Raw genomic sequence first — 20870 nt, 5'->3', positions numbered from 1 at the left:
ACAGTCTATAATGAACACACACACACACACACACACACACACACACACACACACACACACACACACACACACACACACACTGTTATTAAACAATAATTAGCTCAGATCTGCTGGTATGAGATTTGTATTATATATTAGTATTATATTGTCCCTCTATATGAAGGTAAAGTTGTGTTAAGGTTGAATTTATCGCTGCATTTGCCAAAGTGAGTTTAATAAAATATTTCAGTTCATTTTAAATCAAGTAAACTACAGTAGATGTCCAGGAACAGAACTTTGTATTCTGTTTTTTTGTAATAAACTCATTTTAAATGAAGAGAAATGTTAAAGTCTGCAGTAATAGTTTCTCATACATTGTCACCTGCTGAGCTTCATCTCTGTTGTAGTCTTTGTTATAGTTTCTGTTATAGTCAGAGTTAAACTGGCTGATTTTCATGTCAATTTCTGTTAAAAGTGGATGATGTGTGTGTGTGGTCATAATTATCTGTAATGTAAGCAGACTTTTTTAATTGAGCATTTAAAAACTGAGAACTGTGATAAATAAAAATCATTAATGAAAATAATAAAGTGATTGACTGCTGTAAAACACATGAAGAGATTATTGAGCGAGGTGAATGAATCGAGAGGACTGATGAAGCTCATGAAATGAGATCAGTCAGATACTGTACATCACTTCAGTCCTTGTTTATTGTTATTGTAAGTACAGTAAAGCCTTCACCATCTGTGACCTTATACACACAAACCTTTGACCGCTCTAATCTTCATTCTTTATTTTCAACTCTTTAAAATCTTTTAAAACGCATCTTTAAACATCAAAAAAGTATTTGTGACCCGTGCTGGCAAATTGAGTCACAATGAGCACATTTTCAAAATGAGTTATTTATATTTTGACATTCTCTATTAAAAAAAAACAAAGTTTGATTTGTTGGAATCTGATTTTCATGACAGCGTTACACCTGTTTGAAGTTGATAGAGGCAGCAAAGTCAAATTAAAATCACAGGTAAAACTAATAGATTTAACACAAACAAAGTCAAAAACAACCCTTACGAAAACTAACCATGGTTTTATTGTGGTAAAAGTGTAGTAACCATGCTTTTACTAGGCTACACTAACTGTGGTTTAACTATAGTTTTGACTTGATCGGTACTTGCTAAATTTGACAATTTTTTGTACTTTTGTCATCATAGGGCTCTTGAATGTGGCTGCAATTAGAGATCATTTTACACACTGCAAGCATTTTTACAACCTGTTGCTCATTTGCAACGTGCAGATTTGAATTTCTCTCTTTGCCTTTACAGAGATTTGTGTATTTTCTAAGAGGATGCACTTCGGTCCTTCTTCAGATCCACATCAAACAGCGTATACAACACATATATATATCACGGACATTGCATCCTCATGTTGTACGTTTATTATGTCCATTCGTTTTAAAGTTTTGACCGTTTAAACTGTTATTTTTCTCACAGCTGCTCTCGTCTGCGTACACGTGATGCATGTGAACGCTACAGTAACATAATTCATCTCTCAATAAAATCACTTTTTGCTCTTGAAGAACTGTTGGGCTTTATACGAATGCGTGTATATTTAATTCATACACTGAAGACTGTGAAGTGCGTTATTTTCTTACGTTTAACATGAGCTTTTTTTTTAAAACAATAATATACCGGATTACTGCAAGGCAACATAAAATGTAACAGTCATATCAGCTTGAAGAATCCGTATTATGCATTGTATCGGCCGATCATGAAGACGACAAATCGGTACTCGGTATCAGCTGCAAAAATCCTGATCAGAGCATCCCTAAAGAGAACATAAACAACAATAATATTAAATGATTGATAGATTTTTAAAGCTGTGCAATACTTTACTGTAGGTTTACAGAAACAACTTTAAAGAAATAATAGATCTATTGGGACGGTGTTCCTGACTATGACCCTTCAGAAAAATACATGGAAAGAAAACTTATTTCATGACTCAAGAGAACGCAGATGCTGCTATGATGTCAGTATGATTGTTGATCTGATCTCAGAACAGGACGACATGTGTTTTAATCTGTAATGTCAGTGTGTTTAAGAATCTGTTACAAGTTGTAAATTCACATGAAGGCTCCTGTAGAGTCGTGGCTCTTTACAAGTCCAAACACTGAGACACACACGTGTGGAATTTAGTCGTCTCTCGTCAACGTTAGAGCTGGAGCCACGCCGACCGTACCCATCAGTTTAAATCTTACACAAGGACGCACACAGTCTCCTACTTCACACGCAAACTCAATCACATCACTAACCGTACTACTACTACTACTAGCAGGATTATTTAGACTGAGGCTCCTCTTTATTATCTCTATATTGTGCTGTTGTATGATTGTATTGTGTGTAAGATCAATGTAGAAATTGAATGGAGGAGTCGAGCGGTTGGAGTGCTGGAATGAGATCTGATTCATTTTCTCTAACTGGTTTTCAGGAAGAGAAATAACCAGCGGTGACCTGCAGTCATTTCTTAGCGTGGATTTAAGAGGTTTAGCAGAAATATGAGTCAACGCTGAGACCGCGCGTGAGTGTTTGTCGAGTCTAGACCGGATAGATGTTTCTGACCGAAGGGTCGTGTCGAGGGTCAGAGGTCACGCTCAGTTATTCTTCATGGTTTGGTGTGGATGTCCTGTGAACATTCACCTCAGATCCTTCATCTCTCAAACATACAGTCGACTGTAGCGCTCCACCACACTACTTGTTTTTGAACAAGTCTCATTTTAGTATGTTTATTTCATTTCAGTATGATGATGTGTTTTGTTGAGCGTCGTGGAAGATCTTTACTATCTTATATGTTCATGTAGATGATATTGTGGAAGAAACTAAATCTTGACTTCTTTCTGTTGATGACAGTAAATGTGTCTGAGGCTTTATGAATGAAAGACTCTGTATAGAGCTGATATTAACACATACACACTTCCTCTCTGTTGTATTGGATGATGTGACCTCTGACCTCACTTTATTAATTGTGTACAGTAACTCTTATCAGTGTCTCCTCAATGAAACTGTGTTTGTTTTGTCATTGTGTAGAAGGTCAGACTCTGTACTGTATGTGATGTGAGACAAGGGTTAGGCTGTCATCATCTTACAAAACTTAGTATAACAACGATTATTGTGAGATCATTGGTAAGATTGTTATATTGAGTATAATTGACTTAGAGTAAGAGACACAGGTGAAGTTATGTTGTGTTTAACACTCATTAGTGTCTGATCATATCTGACTGCGTCCGGCTCACACACCTACTCTTACACTTTATTCTGTTTGTATACAGATAATCACTAACATTAATCACATCTACACCCACTTACATCACACCTTTGTGTGTGTCTGTGTGCGGGTATGTGTGTGTCATGGTAAAATCTTATGTTAAGGACTTATTGTGCCCAGTTCCTACGGCATAGGTTACGTGTTGGTTTTTTATTTATACTTTTGTGTTGTCGTCCACGTCCACATGCAGACCGCTGGTAGTCAGTATCCATATGCGTGTTACCACAGTGGCAAACCGTCAATGAAGAAGCAGCTTGGCAAGTTTAACCCACAAACAAAGAAGAAACAGCAGCTTGTTTTGTATGTCTTTAGATGACCAGCAGTGATGGAAGTATATAAACAATGACTAATGTTGAAATTTCTGTTAAATCACTCCACAACTTGGTCCATCTTGGTTCTCACCGTTGCAAATGGAAAAATCTATAGAGACAGAGCGCCTGTATCCATTTCTGTGTCTAAACGCTCGTTTTTTGAAGTCGACAGCTTATAAAAACTTATTTATTTATTTTTTTGGCGTGTTAGATGTACACCTAGTCACACAGCAGCTTTTAGGTATTATTCTGTTTTTAAGTTTAATCTGTAAATAAGTTTTTATAAGCTGTCGACACCAAAAAACGAGCGTTTAAAGACACAAAAATGGATACAGGCAACTTTTCATAGTACTTCTATTAGTAAAACTGCGTCCACTAGAGGGAAACGTAGTCGGCGGTCCACTTTATTCTCCTTAAAGACTGGGTTTTACGGCTCGACAGCTTATAAAAACTTATTTCTGGGTTCTTTGGCTTGTTAGCTGTACATATTGTCACACAGCAGCTTTTAGGCATTATTCAGTTTTTTGTTATAAGCCAGAAATGACAAGGAGGCGGCTTCTCGCAGTGCAGGGTCAATGGATACGGTTGAATTGCTTTCCCCCCCCCCGGTGGGCGTGGTTTTCAAATTTGCATAACTGCGCTCTGTCTCTATGATGCAGTTTTTTTACCTGACGGGAGGGGCTTCAGTGGACCAATCAAAGTGATTGGAGTCCGCGTAGAACTCACGTGCTGTTACACAGAGGCTGTGGATTACTTTTAAAGGGGTCATAGGGTGAAAATCAGACTTTTTCCATTTTTAAGTGCTATAATTGGGTCCCCAGTGCTTCTATCAACCTAGAAAATGTACTCAAGATTAACCCAGTAACTTTGTTTGGGTAAGCCATTTTCTGCAAGCGTGTGAAAAATTAGGTCGTTCAGATTTTGCCTGTTTTGTGAGGTAGGTAGTAAGGCGCATTACAATAATACCGCCCCCTTTATCTGCAATATCCAACCACAGCACTGCCATAGTGCAGAGAGAAAGAGAGAAAGGAAAAAGTACTTGACAGCACAATTGAGTTTCAATTACAACAAACCACCATCATTGTGATCAGTGGTTGCACTTCATCCGCTCATTTGCATTTTAAACGACACACCCAAAAACGGCTCACTTTTGCTCAGGCCTACAAATTATCAATTTTTACATGCTATCATAAATTAGCTGTGGAGTATTTTGAGCTAAAACTTCAGATACACACTCTGGGGACAGCAAAGATTTATTTTACATCTTAAAAATATGTCATAATATGACCCCTTTAAGAGTTAAAGCTCGGTTATAAAGCGAAGTCTTAGAATTCAAACTCAAACTCCACATGAGTTCACATCAGACTCATTTGATATCTGAATACCTGCAGATTTCATGTTGTATTATTTTCTTTAATTAATCTTGTGACAGCCTGCAAGAAATACATAATTTCATTAATGAAATGTGACCCTGGACCAGAAAACTAGTCATAAGAGTTAGTCTTTTATCATCTGAAGGCTGAATAAATAAACTTGGCTTATGGTTTGTTAGGGTAGGACAACGTTTGGCCGAGATACGAGTTGAAATCTTGAATCTTGAGCTTGCAAAAAATTCTCTTGAAGTTTGTCCAAATGAAGTCCTTAGCAACACTTTACTAATGATAAATACACTTTTGATATATTTTTGCTAGGAAATGTACATAATATCTTCATGAAAGGTGATCTTATCTTAGATTTACAGCACAAACCTTCATTTTGGCGTTAAATAACGACTGTTAGGATTTATTAAAGACACGCAGTGGATAATTATCGCTGTAAAGGTGCTCTAGTTATTTTTGCCACTGACTTTACTGCATATGCATTTCTATGAGTTTCCCTTTCACATGCAAAATTTCTAAGAGATTATTTAAATGTTTCACGCAACGTGATTGACTGTTTGTGTGTGTGATATTACTGTAATTGACATTTTTGTGCATGTCTTTGAATACTTTGCTCTTAAAATGGCTGAAATGATTGGTAATAAAAAGAGGCATCACAGAGATCAGAGGATTGTTTTTTCTTTGAAATGCCAGAGGAACATATTATTCAAAAATATTGTTTGCCAAGCCATGTTATTTATTATTTGCTGAAGTAAATAAAAGAGGAGTCACTAGAAGAAGTCGCACAATACCAGATATTTCAAAACTTTTTGTAAACGTTTTGTTCTCCGGTTCTTTTGGGTGTCCTACGGCTTCTTACACACCTCGACTCAAGCTCATCAGGTGTTAGTAGATCACATGCACCTCATCAGCTCTGTTTATTTATGACCCTGAACTCATTTGCGCTGCTCTTAGTAGATTGTTGGTCATTGTGGAAGTCAGCTGTTGTGTCTGTGGTATTTAATTTGCACTTTTTTAGTAAATAACCTGCAGATATTAGCACTGCCATCTGCACTTTTTGGAATTGCGCTCTTACGCTAATTTACTCAGTTTAGTCAATTTGGCGCTTAATATCCTAATGATTTTTGGCATTAAAAAATCTATTTGATCCATACAATGTTTTGTTGGCTAATGCTACAAATATACTCATGTGACTTATAAGTGTTTTGTGGTCTTAATCTTTTATCTCAAGCAGTATGATAGTTCAGTATGAAGTTTTGAAACAGAGGTTTTGAGGTTTGAATGAAGTTTTATCTTAATTTGAATTGTTGTGGTTGATTTCTAATATTTTAAAGCATTTGAAAACTTTTTCTCCAAAATGTCACATTGATATAGTGAGGTGAGACGGCGTGATAACATCGCTCCTCTTGCAGGCGGCCATCTTTATTTAAGTGTCCGTCAGGGATGGTGGATCGGTTTCAAAGATCCGCCGTGTTCTTTATCGGTAACCGATCCGCTTAATCCAGATGAACGGAGAATCCACTAAGACTTCCTGAACTGTTTGTGTGGTCCAGCCTGAAGACAGCTGACATCCCCGCCCCTCAATTCCCACACTCCGCATCTCTATCCTTTCTCGCTCTCTATCCTCTGCTATCATTCACTCACTCACCATTCTTCTTCTCTTTCATGCTGAGAATCATCTCTTCAGCTCTCTTTAGCATACCAAAACTGCCCTTCATTTCCACATGCTTAAAGTGCCATCAATGCTAATTGCGGCCAGCGTTCTGCAAAGCCTCCTCACCGGCTCTTGTTTGGCCACACGGTCGGGGGGCTGTGTGTTGGCCGGATGCGGGATAACTAGTGTCCCTCCCTTCTTTAACCCCTGCTAACCCACTGCGGTTAGACCCTTGACCCTTTAGAGTTTGCGGTCGTCATGGCGATGGCCAGAATCGCAGCGGTACCGATGGTGTCGTCAGCGTTTGATTAGCTGATACTTGTAAATGAGGCGATCGGCCGTCTTGGCGACGGTGTGATAAACTGCTTTCACGCTCAATTGAGCGAATAGGAGGCTGTGTGTGTGTGTCCTAGCAGCCCATCACTTAACTCTCTCTTTCTGCTTCATTCACCTTCATTTGGAAATGTGACGCACACTTCTTAAGGTTAAAACTGACATCTGATCTTTGAAAAAAAAGAAACATTTAAAACATGCACACAACTAACATTTCACTTTGAATAAAAAACAAAGAGAAAGTAAGAAGTGCTTGATGCACAAAGGGCAGGAAGCCTTTTTGAGATCATTATTATATTTCATGAACTGATTTTAACAAAAAATATAAATGATTCTCTTTATTTTATCTTTTGACATTACAGTAAAGAGGATTTGGTAGAGAATTGTGCTTAAAAAGTCATTATTATTATTACCAATTTTGAAATAAAAAAATGAGACCTTGATGTTTATCTTGATATTCACCCGGCAGTCTTGAAGCAAAACTATTAAAGGTGCCAAAGAATGCCTTGTAATAATCTGTTAAATAGTCCTCAGATATCTACACAGAAGGTTTGTGTCTTTATTAAGTGCAAAAATGATCCAGAGTCAGTTTTACATGTTCATTTACAACCCTTTATAATGAAATCTATTATTATCTTATTTGAAAGGGTCATGAATAATAATGTTGAGCTCTGCTGTGATTGGCTGTTTCTCCTTCAGTAGCTCTGTGTGTGTGTAAACAGACAGATTTTGACAAATAATCAATTGTTTGAAGATTAAATTATTATAATTCCTCCCGCTTTGGACTCACAACCTGTAAGTTAACTTCTGTTGGATTCAGGGGCGCCGTTAGGGGGGGGGTTCAGAGTATGCAAGGCATATGGATCCATGAGTACGCTAGGGGGCCCCACCGTCATCACTTATCCATTTTTTTAATTGTACAAGTTTAATTAATAACACTATAGTAAAATGTAAAGTAAATGAATATAAAACTACTGTAAATGACTTTGTGATAAGTAAAATTGAGACAGTTTTAAAAAACAGCATGCAAGCATGACCTAGTAAATACAATTACATATTTGGCGGTTTTTAATTTAATTGTGCGGGTATGGATATGGGTGGGTAGGCAACATTTTGGTTTGGGATCAGTTTGGTGGGTTTGCTATGCAATCCTATTAAGTTACCACAAACAGTCGACAGCCCTACTGTTTGGCATTTCAAGGTAAGATCTCACAATGCCACTAAAAAGCGCTCATGCTGATCCGTAAACTGTATGTTTCATGAAAAATTAAAAATATTTGTGTTTAAACAAAAGGACAGCAAGGGCTTTATTTAAGGAAATATTAGGATAGCGACTGCTGACAACTAGGCTATTCCATTTCTAAGACGGACAATTACTTAATAGGCGTAGTTAAAAATATAGTTTTCTGCAATTGTGGACTCTATATTAAATAAACATGAAATAGGAGAATTGTCTAAGCCATTGTAATTGAGTTAAATTTGAAATGACCAAGAGCTGGTTTTAATGTGACAGCGCATCATTTTCAAAGTGAAAGTGATTCATTTTTATTCAGATTTGCAACGGAGGTTTAGCCCAAACAAGTTCACTTAGTGCAGCTGTTATAAACGCGATATCAGATTGTTTTTAACATGTATCTTAATAGAGAATGTCTGTTCTATATTTATGTTTAAGTATTGTTGTGTTTAAATATTGTTGCAATGTTGTTACTGTTTTGTTTCAATTTAATTCGATTATTAAAAATGTAATTTTAAACGCTATATATTGGGCGTTGGATTGAAGGCTAATATGACAGTACAAATAGAATGGATCATAAGACATAATTTTCGAGTTTAATTTAAGTTTTGTTTGCTTTAAATGTTTGTTTAAAATGAATTTCGTTTAATATAATTAGTCTCTTTATTTTAATCAATGTTTTGTTGATAAGTGTTGTGAATATTAAAGAAAAAGAACATTAAAAAGAACACTGTGCATCATTACGTAACAAATATGAACTACTGCAATATGCTATCAAATGCCAAAACATGCAGTATTATCTTTGTAATAATATAGTTGTTATTGGATGTGCAAAATCATATTATGGAGTATATCACTTTTATCGCTTTTCAAAAAACAGCCTTCAGTGCACAGAAATTAAATGTGCATGCCCATCAGCAGCACATTTGATTGCGGCATGCTTTTGACTGAAAATCAACGTCATATTTAAAACTTTAGCCGATTGTGCTTTTTGCAATTTCTGTGTCACTGGCTAAGGGCGTGCGTGGGCGAGGTGCACACTTTTAAAAAAATTAACGTCATTTAATTTTTTAATACTTTTGCCGGTCACGCTTATTGTCATGAACGTAGGACGCGTGCGGGAAACAAACACATACCACACGCACCGAGAACAACAACATAAAGAGAATATACGTTATTTGGTGTTTTCTGATGAATACAGTCGGTTTGTAAGAACATTTTTAAATAGACTAAATGGAATATAAGATCATCAATATGAATTGAATTGAACTCTGAAGAATGAACTATTATAGGCTAAACATAAATGTACAAATTTGGCTTCTAAACCCGCACAGAAAACTCATGCCGCGACTTTCAAAGCGCCTTCCATAGATTTCCATAGATTCAGAAATGCATCTCCATGCATTACTCTTCTTTAGTGATCTCAGTCACGTGAATGTTTTCTGCCATTCCAGATTAAAATGGTATTCGTTCTTCGAATAGCCTAAATCTTTTTTTTTTTTGCTTCATGCATTTATTTTTTGTTGCAAATGCGACTTGTAAAATTAAAAAAGCGAGTAATTTTCTATAGCTACACATTATTGTATGAAAATCAAACAATCATCTAAAGAAAGGGGCCCAAAATTCTGTCTCGCATACCCCCCTTGAAACTGTTCATTGCGCCCCTGGTTGGATTGCATTGTGAGCAAATCTTTCGAACATGGTAAGGAGCGTCACATTTTTGACTGACGTCCGAGGTATTCAGGATAATCACAACATACAGATTAGCTGGCCAATCGGGGACAGTTTTGTACAAAATCTGTGCGTTTCAGGAAGACAGGGAAATCTGGAGCTACAAAAATGTACGGTATGTGGAAAATAATGTTTTTTGAAGCTTAAAACACGCAAACACATTATATTACACCAAATACACAAAATAACCTTGTTTTTAGCAATGAAATAGGTGCCCTTTAATGGATGTTTCTGAGTGGATGTTGTTTCCAGTATGGACGTGCAAAACGTAACTGTAACAACAATAGGAGATCTTCAACCTAAACGCTACCATATAGCATAAACTAACATATAACATTAACTAGCATAAAGTATTAACTAGCATATTGCATTAACTAGCATATAACATTAACTAGCATATAGAATTAACTAGCATAAAGTATTAACTCTTTCACCGCCAGCATTTTTTTAAAAAGTTGCCAGCCAGCGCCAGCGTTTTTCATGATTTTCACAAAAGTTTAATGCGTTCCAGAAAATGTTCTTCTTTATATATATATAAACATACAATATAACAATTTTGCTTTCAAACAACAACAAAAAACCGTTTCATCCTACCTTGAGTAGTTCTTTTGTAATCAGCTTTTGAATATGGGTAGGTTTCTGCCAAAACACCACATTTTGAGCAAAAAGCAGAGATAATTTCATTTTTGTGATGGTCTTTTCATAGAGATCCCATTCAGAGCGATCTTTAAAACAGACACGGACATGCAGCAGCTTGCCATAGGGCAATACTTCCGGGTTTAAAAAGGTGTGAAAGTGCGCCACCTGGTGGATAATAGCGGTATTGCGGAAAGCCGGAAATACTCGTCATTGGCAGGGAAGCGTTTTCTCTTGATTGATGAGAGATCTTGTCAATGGCAGCGAAAGAGTTAACTAGCACATAGCATAAACTAGCATATAAAATTAACTAGCATAATTTTGTTTGTATCATTGTAACAACACTGTAATTAATTTAATGTACATCTTGACTGTAATGTCACAGTTGGTGTTATGTTATGTGATTGGTCTGTTTTCCAGCAGTCTTTTGAGGTTTACATAAGAAGGAGGCTCATGATATGACATTAACATTTACACAACTCTTATTATTCATCTATGCCTACATAAATACAGTTTTACTTTCTGCAGCACCTTTAACACCTACATGAGCTGTAATATCACAATCATCAGAATCATATCTGTTCAAATAAAGTCAATGACCGGTCACAGACACAGACGCTTCACTCCATCATGAACATCATATCACTTTTATCTTGACTGCTCATCTGACGCTCATTGTGTCTCAGTTTGTAGCATCTGCTGAAGAGAAGATCTCATGTCCATCAATGTGTCTGTACCTCACTGACTTACACATGAGCACTGAAACACAATCACTAAACAAAAACTAGAAATCAATCCATCAGTAATAAATCAGTATTACACACACAGATGTAGTAATGATGTATATTATGGTAACTTTATGTTTTGCAGTTATCCATACAGTGAAGACTGCAGTCAGGCCAAACAGTACATGAACACACGTTGTCCAGCGTGGTGTGATCGTATCCTCATGTCAGCTTCAGCTAAAGATCTGCTGGTGAAGGTCAGTTCATTATTCACACTGTAAATAAAGTCATTTTTACCATGTTTACTACAGTCCGGTTACTTATAAAACTAAAGGTATCATCTCTTCTGAACGAGAGTCCAGTCTGCAGTACAAACACATGAAGATGTGTTAATGATGAGTAAACACTATTCATTATATCACAGTGTTTTAGCTTAACACTTAAACACATCCTTCTCTTTACTTAATAATCATCAAGTCTATCCGTGTGTGTGCGTGTGCGTGTGTGCGTGCGTGCTGTCGGTGTGAACACGCAGCGCTGCGTCCTCTGTCTAACACTCAGGCGTTACAGATTGTTTAGACATGGGCCTGTAAACAGCACTCATCCATCACGATGCGCTCCGTTAGCTCCACGTCGTGTTATTTTCTGCTTGCCGAGCCCTAACACGGCAAAGGTCTGCCGGCGGCGAGGGGGTTCGCGCGTGTGCGGTAATGAATAACCAGTGAAGCGAACGCAGAGGAACCGACCGGGCCCAGACGTAATTTGTTTATCTGTCTAAAGATTACACAGCCCGAAAATCCACAATTTTATGCTGCCTTTGTAAATGATCAAGTTTCCCTTTGATGAATGTATCACAGATCTTTGTGTGTGTGTGTGTTTGTGTGTTTCCAGGTCAGTAGCATGACTCTGACCTGAGCTTGTGTGTGATATTGCTTTGAAGTTCATTCAGGTTTAGTTTGTTGTTTCTGCTGCAGACTTTTACTCCTTCCTGTGTCTGCGTTTGTGTGTGTGTGTGCGTTTGTGTGTATATGTGTGTTACTGTGTGTTTACTGGCATCTTCAAAAAGTCTTTAGTTCTGCTTAGCAAACACAATCTAGATGGGTTTGTGTTCTTTGTTTCAGAAACGAGTTCTCTTTCAGAAAGCCCACATCATATTTCTCAGTTGATTTAGTCATTTAGATGAATGTGAATGTGATGCTTTAGATCTGAAGAATCTCTGTAGAATTGATGTATTTTGTTTTGCAGTAATTCGATCAGAAATGTATTTGCGCTTTGATTTATAAGCACTTAGATTTAACAAAGCTGTTCAGAGTGTTTTAACGGCACAGATTTATAAATGTCTTCTTTTGATTTTTTTTACAATCGTTTTGTGTGTTTGTGTTTGTACAGTCGGAGAATGAGGAGAAGTTAATAACATATGACAACATAGGACCTGATGTGTGTATGGGGGACCACAAGGTAAAACTGAACATCCTTCATGTGTTTGCATGTATAATGTCACGTGTATATAACACCGTGTGTGAACCAAATGACTTAAAAAAACACTAAATGTCCATTTTCTTTACTTTTGTATCAATTGTATGGCATAGCCTACTGCCTAGACGCGAACCTCTATAAAAATGTAACAACGCATCAATACTATGCAGACTGCAAGCGCTGTGATTGGTCGGCTAGAACCCCTCCCTCAGGTCAAATTTGTGTTGCATACCCTCATATGCATTTCTGCTCGCAACTGTAAGAAACAATGATGGACTAAATTAAGGAGCAATATATATATATATATATATATATATATAAAAAAGTTGCTGTCTATTTACATCCATCACTGCTGAGCGCTTCTCTGACAGCTCTTCTTCATACTGTAACACGTCTGTGGACACTGCCTACTAGTGCTCTACATGTGTAATTGCACATTGACGCCAACAATAACGCAAAAGTATAAATGTGTGTGTAAATAAACAAGTTTACATTTTAAACTAGTTGGTCTATGTTCTGCATTAAGCAAAATGTTAATTATCACAAATTCAAAGGAACGGAGTCAATTATTCCTCTTATACCACGGTTAGCACAGACATTGATCTGGTGGTTATGTTTTATAGAAAAATAATCAACACCCGTGAAACATTTCTCAACCAATCACAATAAAGCATTCAACAGGCCTATAGTATAATTAGAATTAGTAAACATTACTGAGCTGGAGCGGTCAGTGTGAAACGAGAGGAGATTTGATTCTGTTGTAGTTAATAGTCTCTTTATTGTGCCATCACTAGTTAAATTAAACAATTAATATAATCTCAATAAAAAATCTATTAAATTACACTTTATTTGTGTATTTTTTTGCAGCCTGTCTACCTGTTTTTCCGGTTAAGCTCAGGAGCTGGAAAACACACGAATAAGCACAAGTGTTGTGTTGTGCAGTGATACGGTAAATCATTTAATTTACTTCTTCTTTATTATTTTTACTTTATATATTGCTTTATTATATCATAATTCTTGTGTGTGCACATTTGTGCGTGTGTGTGTGTATGTGTGTGTTAGCCAGGCGAATGGTGCCAAAGGGTGGAGAAGATTTCATGAAAGGTCCCCTGTGAGAAACTCGGGTGGATGGACACACACACACACACACACACACACACACACACACACACACACACACACACACACAGAGGACGACCCTGTAAAGACTCTTCAGCAGGACTGACCAGTCGCATTTGTCACAGTGCATGCAACACATCCATAGTAACAACACTTTGACTTCATGAATGCTTTAATGTCACGATCATCATGGACATTTACTGAACGCACACACACACAGACACACACGCACACACACACACACACACACACAGACACACACACACACATATATGTCAGGTGGGATTTTCCTCTGAATGCAGAAGACATTATTCATCTGTAACACCATCAGACATCATCATCTCTCTTGTGTCGGCCTTCTTTCCAAAACTCTAATGGAACATCACAAAACACTTTACAGATTTTAAAATGCATATGTGGAAATTTTAGATATGCCGCTACAAAATCTGAGCTACTTCCATACAGTATGTAAGATGTTTAAAAGTGCAATGCAAAAAATATTGTTGTGTATCTTAAGCTAGGTTTATTTGTACATTGGATTATGTTATATACGGTAGTGTAGACATTAGATTCTGTTTATTTCTTTAGTTTACTTTTGTTTGTTTTTTGTTACTGTCGTAACAATCTGCCATGCCTCATACAACGGCCAAGTCTCATTTTATATATACTGTACCTTTTAATAAGATCATTTATAATTCCTACTGAAATCAATTCTCATGCTGACGTATTCACACAAATGACTGCTTTAGGGTTTTGTCAGATGAAACATTTCCAGATATTATGATTTAAATATATATCCAATATAAAGTTTCTTATTTCTTTTAAGGTGTGTGCCATAAACCATACGAGTAGATAAGAGAGTTTGTTAGATTAGTCTTGTTTGGTTATAAGAGTATCGTTTTTATTCTAACTTATTTCTGTGTGATAATGTTATGGTATTGAATGTGATATTTTAAATAGGCTTGGGTATCTTAAACATAGCTGTATCTTTCTTTCTTTCTTTTTTAATGATGATTTGTCATTCTGTTACTGTGCCAGCTGTTGAAGGATAACATTGTGCAGTTTAGCTTTAAGAGAGAAATCCTCTCACTTTAAGGACCAGGAGGAAATGTTTATACTTTATAGTGTCCACGTTACACACGTTGCACATGAATGTAATTCATTACAAATGCATGCTTGTTTCAGATATGATAGTAATGGTAATCTGTAGCATGAACGCTGTAAAGTATCTTTAAGGTTTCCTCTATTGATTTAATTCACTACAGAGTTTCCCGGTGGCCTTTAGATTGATTCTTGATTTGTAAATCACTTCTGTGGGAATGATTTTGTGTCTCCTAGCAGTGATTTGGTCAAGACAAAACTGCTTGTTAACGCAGGTCAGCCGGTAGAAGTCACTCTTTTCTTGAAGCAGATAGAGATATTAGAGCTCCAAAAGCAATAAAACCATTAGAAGTCATGAGTGAGTGTTTGTCATTACTCGAGCACATCCGTATCCCACTGAGACTAAACAAAAGTTTCACATTTACATTTTTACGTCAGTATACTTTATGTGACCCTTTCTTAAAAAAAAAACAGATGTATTATTACCCTTCTTCGATCTTAGAAAGCTATTATTATTATTTTATATTATTATTAATTATCAACACTATTATTTTATGATATTGTGTAATAATATTATTCTGAAATTAATGATGCAGTTCAACATTTATTTGGGGTTAGTGCAAAGTTCGCATTATTCAATATTAAGTTCCGATTATAAAGTTAAAATAAAACATGGTATGGTATTTTGTAAAAAAATAAATAAAGAGATATTAATAATTATTACTTATAGGAAGATTTGAGTCCATATATCAGAAAATATTCAAAGCAATGAGAATAAAAAGTTCGTTCACTCACGTTTCTATTAAAATGTTTTAGTTATTTAAATAACTCTTAAATAATATTAAGTGTCTTATAACGATCGGTCAGGTCATAATAATTCAGACGAATAAAATCTCAAATAAATATCTCTAACGGAATCAAAATTTGCTTTAGTGTGATATTATATTAAATACAGATTTTTTTAACTTTTGAATAAAATTAATGTAAGGCATCCATTTAAAATCTATCTGTAAATTTGCTTTTAATCTAATTTCTGACGTAAAATGTTTAACTACAATATAGACAAAATATAAATAAAGAGTGGTTAGATAATTACACGCAGCCAAAAATATCGAAAACAAATTAAATGATAGTTTGTTATATATATAGCCTATATAAAGTTAAGCGCTTTGACATTAAATAATCAGATAAAGACAAACAATCACATCATCATTAATAACCAAGACATATTTAAAAGATTGGCTTGTTAAATAATTTATTGATAATACAAAGATTTTTCTTCCTTCAGCACGGAAGTAATAATATTCTCTTCATCCGATATTTTATGTCCATCTCTGTGTGATTTTCGTGCTGAGAGATCAAACATAAACTTTACTGAAATTATAAAGCAGCCAGAGGAACATTGTGTTAAAACAAAATCTATTCACATCATTTACAACACTCTGCCTTTCATACACTTTGTGTACCTGCTTGTAAAATAAAAAAAAACATCTTTTGAAACTTTTAGGCGGAATCGGCGCCGTTATCCATCTGAAGAAATAAAGACCTTCAGCATGTGAGGATGATGATGATGATGGGTGTTGGAGAGCTGGCACGTGAAGGTTCAATAACATAATTTACTCAGTAAAAAATATATATACATCTGACGTACACGCGCGTAACTGTACAGCTATAAGAGTCTCTCCGCGTGTTTTAATACCCTGGTTAACTCTGTTTAAGTCTCGAGTCCGATCACAATGTGTCCGAGCTGTTGCTGCACGGGCTGATCAGATTCACACTGCTGGCCTTGTGCTTTTTCAACAGTCTCGTGATCTTCTCGTCGTCAGAGTTTGGGTCCAGAGGTTTGTTGTATTCTTCATCATCCGAGCTCTCCTTCATCTTCTCCGTCTCTGAATCGTGTTTCTTCTTGGCCGTGGCCATTTCAGCCGCGTGTCTCTTACGCCATTTCGTCCTTCTGTTTTGAAACCACACCTGCAAAAAAAATATATTAGTATTTAATTAAGCTGAATTTAAATGAACTATGTGTGAAAAGCTACTATTCTAGTTATTTCGTTAGCATAAAATAATTTGAAATTTGGGCAGCAGCATCTTAACTGTATGTGGGAGGCCTCAAAACAATTACGTAATATTCATGATCAAACTTTATTACAGACTGAATGTCCGGCTAAAATAAAAAAACAATAAATAAAAGAAGGCCTACCAGTAATTTCTTTTTTTATATATAAATGGTGATTTCACTTGTTTGCAAATTGACAGGCTTGATTTCACTAATAAAATAATATTTATCTCATGTTTACACTTTACATTCAAAACGAAAAAAAGCTAAACTGATTAATATGCATTCACGTATCAAAGTTAAAAAGAAAAAAAACAAAGTTTCTTTATTTACCTTGACTTGACTTTCGGTCATTCCCAGAGAATAAGCGAGTCGAGCTCTCTCTGGACCGGCTAGATATTTGGTCTGCTCGAAAGTTTTCTCCAGGGCGAAGATCTGCTGTCCTGAGAAAGTTGGCCTGGAGTGTTTCTTCTTTCCATCCTTGTCCAACATCATGTTTGCTTGGGCTGAAAAAATGAGAGATGTTCAGCCAAATAAATGCCAATGACGTAAAACAGATATTTAAGTTTGTTACTTTCATGGGAATCTTAGTTGCGTACGGATCAGACAAGTGTCAAGTGACAGCATCATAATATCCATAAGATGACAATCTGATATAAGACAAATGGAGAAAAAAAACGCACACACTGGTATACAGGTTCATATAGGCTATACGTGTCATTCAGGCCATAAAAAACTCACCATGACAGGGCACCCGCGGGTCTCTCCAAGGCGAACCCTGCATCATTCCCGGCCAGAAAATAGGCGCCCTCCCGGGCAACTCCGTCAAGGGTTTGGGGTACCGAGACACGGCCGCGGGGTTAAAGTACATCCCGGCCGATGTGGCCAAGCCGTTGATCCTGGGAAAGCCCGAAAGCAGCTGTCCAGCTGTAGTGATGGGTCTCCCCAATATATCGCTAATTCCGTGCGGAGTTCCCAGCGGGATCTGAGAGTTCAGATTAGTGAATGAAGGAGCTTTGAACCCGGCGGGGTTCTGCAGTGTGTACGGAAATAAAGAGTTCTTCATCTCAGTCATGTTGTGCAGCGCGGCCAGTGGAGTACTGCCCAAGACGAACGCGCTCTGTCTGTTAGTATCCATCTGCCCCACAGCTAACATTGGTACGAATGAACCACAGGACGCGCCGTGAAAGAAAATACATAAAAAGTACAACCGCGCGAAGTTTTGCGCCCGCAACTTGTCAGCTTATCCAAGGCGACGCGACCGCGCACAGCCCTTTTGCAACTTTGCAAGTGTATGTTAAAAGTTTTCAAGTGTTCTCCCAGGCAAAGGGTTTGACATGAACCAAAAGCTTCCCACTGTGTCTGCAGTTTCACACGCGTCCTGACGCGAAATCCAGTCGGCGGCTGTCGGGAGATCTTACGCCCGCTTCGAGCGCTTTGGTAGCCCGCATCCGAACGTCGGGTCTGCGTTGAATGGACTCTTGGCTGTGATGTGAGCGCAATGGGAAGAGCTGATAACCGCGCTGCCACCTGCGAGCGCGTTTCTCCTATTGGAAGAAGCGAAGTGACGCCGCTCGCTGATTGGAGGGCGCGAGCGGCGGATTTGCATGCGCATCGCCGGGACAAAGGCGCACTCCATCAAGCGCTTATTGTAGCGCCATTAATGACGCGTTTCACTGTAGAAATCATTGTTTCGAGATTTGACAAAACAGACGCGTTTACTGTATGAGCCATTACCGCCGACAGAGTAAGTACATTAACCTCCAAACATCTGCGATCTATGACTCTTTCATAGTCACTAATGATACTTAAAGTTGGCGACAAGATTCACTCGTCATTTTTTATTCAGCCTAAACGTTTATTCCGTTTCGTTTTAATCAACCGACTGTTTAACGATTGTAAAGTGTGCAAAACTCGATTTCGTCGCGATTTTTTAGCGATAAAATGTTTACGGACATCGCGTACTACTTTATGTAGGCTAACTTCTTTTAACAGTTTATTACAACTTCGGTTTTAAAGAGCCAAATTTATTCAAAAAATTTATTTCGTGTTCTCTTTATTTAAAGCAAAATAATTGACAAGATTGGTCTCTTTGTTCGGGTGTAAAATATATTAAATGCATTCAAAACTTTAAAATGTCAATAGTCGCGAGATGTTGTAAGTCAAAAATAAACTACAACAAATAATTGAAATAATGGCACAGTAGATGCAACCTGCGGGATAAAGTCGATAGGATATTCCACAATTATTGTGGAATATTTGAGATTGTATGGGAAGTTTTGGAGTGTATAGAAATGCCTTATTAAATGAAGTGTTAAACAGTATTAATAATACTCTCTCTCACTTCAGTTCATTAAGTGTCACATGAGTGTCAGTGATGCTGATAATATCTAAGTCAGTGTTCAGGCGACAAGCATCGCTTCATTTCTCCTGCTCAATAGTCCCTCGTTTATCTGGCGTGCGCTGGTCATTTTACATTAAACGGACCGATAGTAATATTCTAAATATATTCAGTATTCTGTGTCCATATTAATATTCCTGCTATATACATGCACTTTGTTTATTTTATTGTAGGCTATGTGTGAATTGTAGGAGCAGAGAGACACAGATCATCATCTGTTTAAGAGGCGCGTTCATGTTTTATGGTGCTTTGAGAATGGACGGGTGAAATATGAGAATGCTTGAATTTAAAAGGGCTCCGCGTCATTTAGACCTTCATCAAAACCACCAAGGTAGAAATATGACGAAGACTTTAAACAGCTCTCTATTATAATAATACGGGTCTCCAATAATATTTAGGTGATTTATATCGAACTAAAAGGTTTATTGTGCTCTGCATGTGTCTCTAATATTTAATTCTGAAGTAAAGTTATTGATTTGATTTTATTATATCCCACTAACTTATCGAACATATTTAATAGTAATAATAATAATAATTTAGTTAATGTGTAATTTAATTTAAATCGTATTATTTAGTAGCTCTCTATGATCTGGGGTCAAAAGTATAAAAGCCGACAAGACCGTCTCATAAGAACTTCAAACCAATCTACCTTTTTATATAATTGACAAAATGATGACTAGTCTTGAAGAAAAAAATTGAGGACTAACTTGTAAAACTAGTTTAAGGTGTTTATGCAACCGGCCAAAATTCAAGTAGCCTAAATCTAAATCAGGGGCGTGTTTCTGCTCTTATCTCTATAAATAAAATAAACTCATTACCTGTAGCCTACCTTACTGATTTATATTATTATTATTTATTATTATTATTATTATTATTTGTATTATTATTATTATTATTATTATTATTATTATTATTCAACGTTTCTTATTTCCCCCGTGTTAAATGTATTCTATAGTGTGCAATAAACACTAGCAATATAACCTACATTATATTTATAGACTTTACTGTATTTTACTTGTTTGAGAGAAGAACTCTGGTTATGGTGCTGAGATGCTTCAAGAGGCCTGCAAAGCCAACATGTAAAACTGGGGTACATATAAATTCATAACCATGATTTGAATGATTTCTGTGTAATTATTAAAGCATAAACCCTAATATTATAATCAGATAGACAATAAACTTATATCTGTTTTCAGTTTGATTCTCTCGTGTCTGATTTCTAACTTTAGACTACAGTGTTTACACAAATAAGACAACAAAATCTTTTTCCAAATTGTTTTATCCAATGACGTTGATATTTTGATAACTAGTAGTAATAATAATAATAATAATAATAATAGTAATATTGGTGATTAATAATTGGAAAAATATTTAGAGTGATGTCTTTAAAACTTTTCAGTGTATTTTCTGTCCTGCACA

General features: G+C 36.5%; 2 protein-coding genes across 3 annotated transcripts in view; one reads left to right on the top strand and one right to left on the bottom strand.

Annotated features, from left to right (window-relative positions):
* LOC129415910 (inositol polyphosphate-5-phosphatase A) overlaps positions 1–15349 on the top strand; it is a 130129-nt gene extending 114780 nt beyond the window's left edge. The window contains exons 13-16 of one of the 2 annotated variants that reach the window (XM_055170102.2): positions 11444–11555; positions 12688–12756; positions 13642–13723; positions 13841–15349. In XM_055170102.2, the coding sequence (XP_055026077.1) occupies positions 11444–11555; positions 12688–12756; positions 13642–13719 (259 nt within the window). In that variant the 3' untranslated portion in view covers positions 13720–13723; positions 13841–15349. Of the gene's footprint in view, positions 1–11443; positions 11556–12687; positions 12757–13641; positions 13724–13836 lie in introns of both variants that reach the window. The other variant, XM_055170101.2, reaches the window with a different exon arrangement.
* An 845-nt stretch (positions 15350–16194) lies between these two features.
* On the bottom strand, positions 16195–18897 carry nkx6.2 (NK6 homeobox 2). Its single transcript, XM_055170103.2, has 3 exons — positions 17792–18897; positions 17384–17556; positions 16195–16965 (listed from the first exon to the last, which is right to left on the bottom strand). Exons 1-3 carry the CDS (start codon positions 18204–18206, stop codon positions 16726–16728), a joined length of 828 nt encoding a protein of 275 aa, XP_055026078.1. The 5' UTR covers positions 18207–18897; the 3' UTR covers positions 16195–16725.
* Between the last annotated feature and the right edge of the window lie 1973 nt (positions 18898–20870).

This window comes from Misgurnus anguillicaudatus, chromosome 11 (assembly GCF_027580225.2).
Source record: "Misgurnus anguillicaudatus chromosome 11, ASM2758022v2, whole genome shotgun sequence".
Lineage (NCBI taxonomy): Eukaryota > Metazoa > Chordata > Actinopteri > Cypriniformes > Cobitidae > Misgurnus > Misgurnus anguillicaudatus.
This window is presented reverse-complemented; position numbering and strand designations above follow the sequence as displayed.

Coding starts and splice junctions, on each gene's coding strand:
- nkx6.2 (XM_055170103.2), bottom strand. CDS start 18,206: ATGTTAGCTGTGGGGCAGATGGATACTAACAGACAGAGCGCGTTCGTC. Junction 17,557..17,791: donor CCCGCGGGTGCCCTGTCATG/GTGAGTTTTTTA, acceptor TCATTTTTTCAG/CCCAAGCAAACATGATGTTG. Junction 16,966..17,383: donor TGACCGAAAGTCAAGTCAAG/GTAAATAAAGAA, acceptor TTTTTTTTGCAG/GTGTGGTTTCAAAACAGAAG.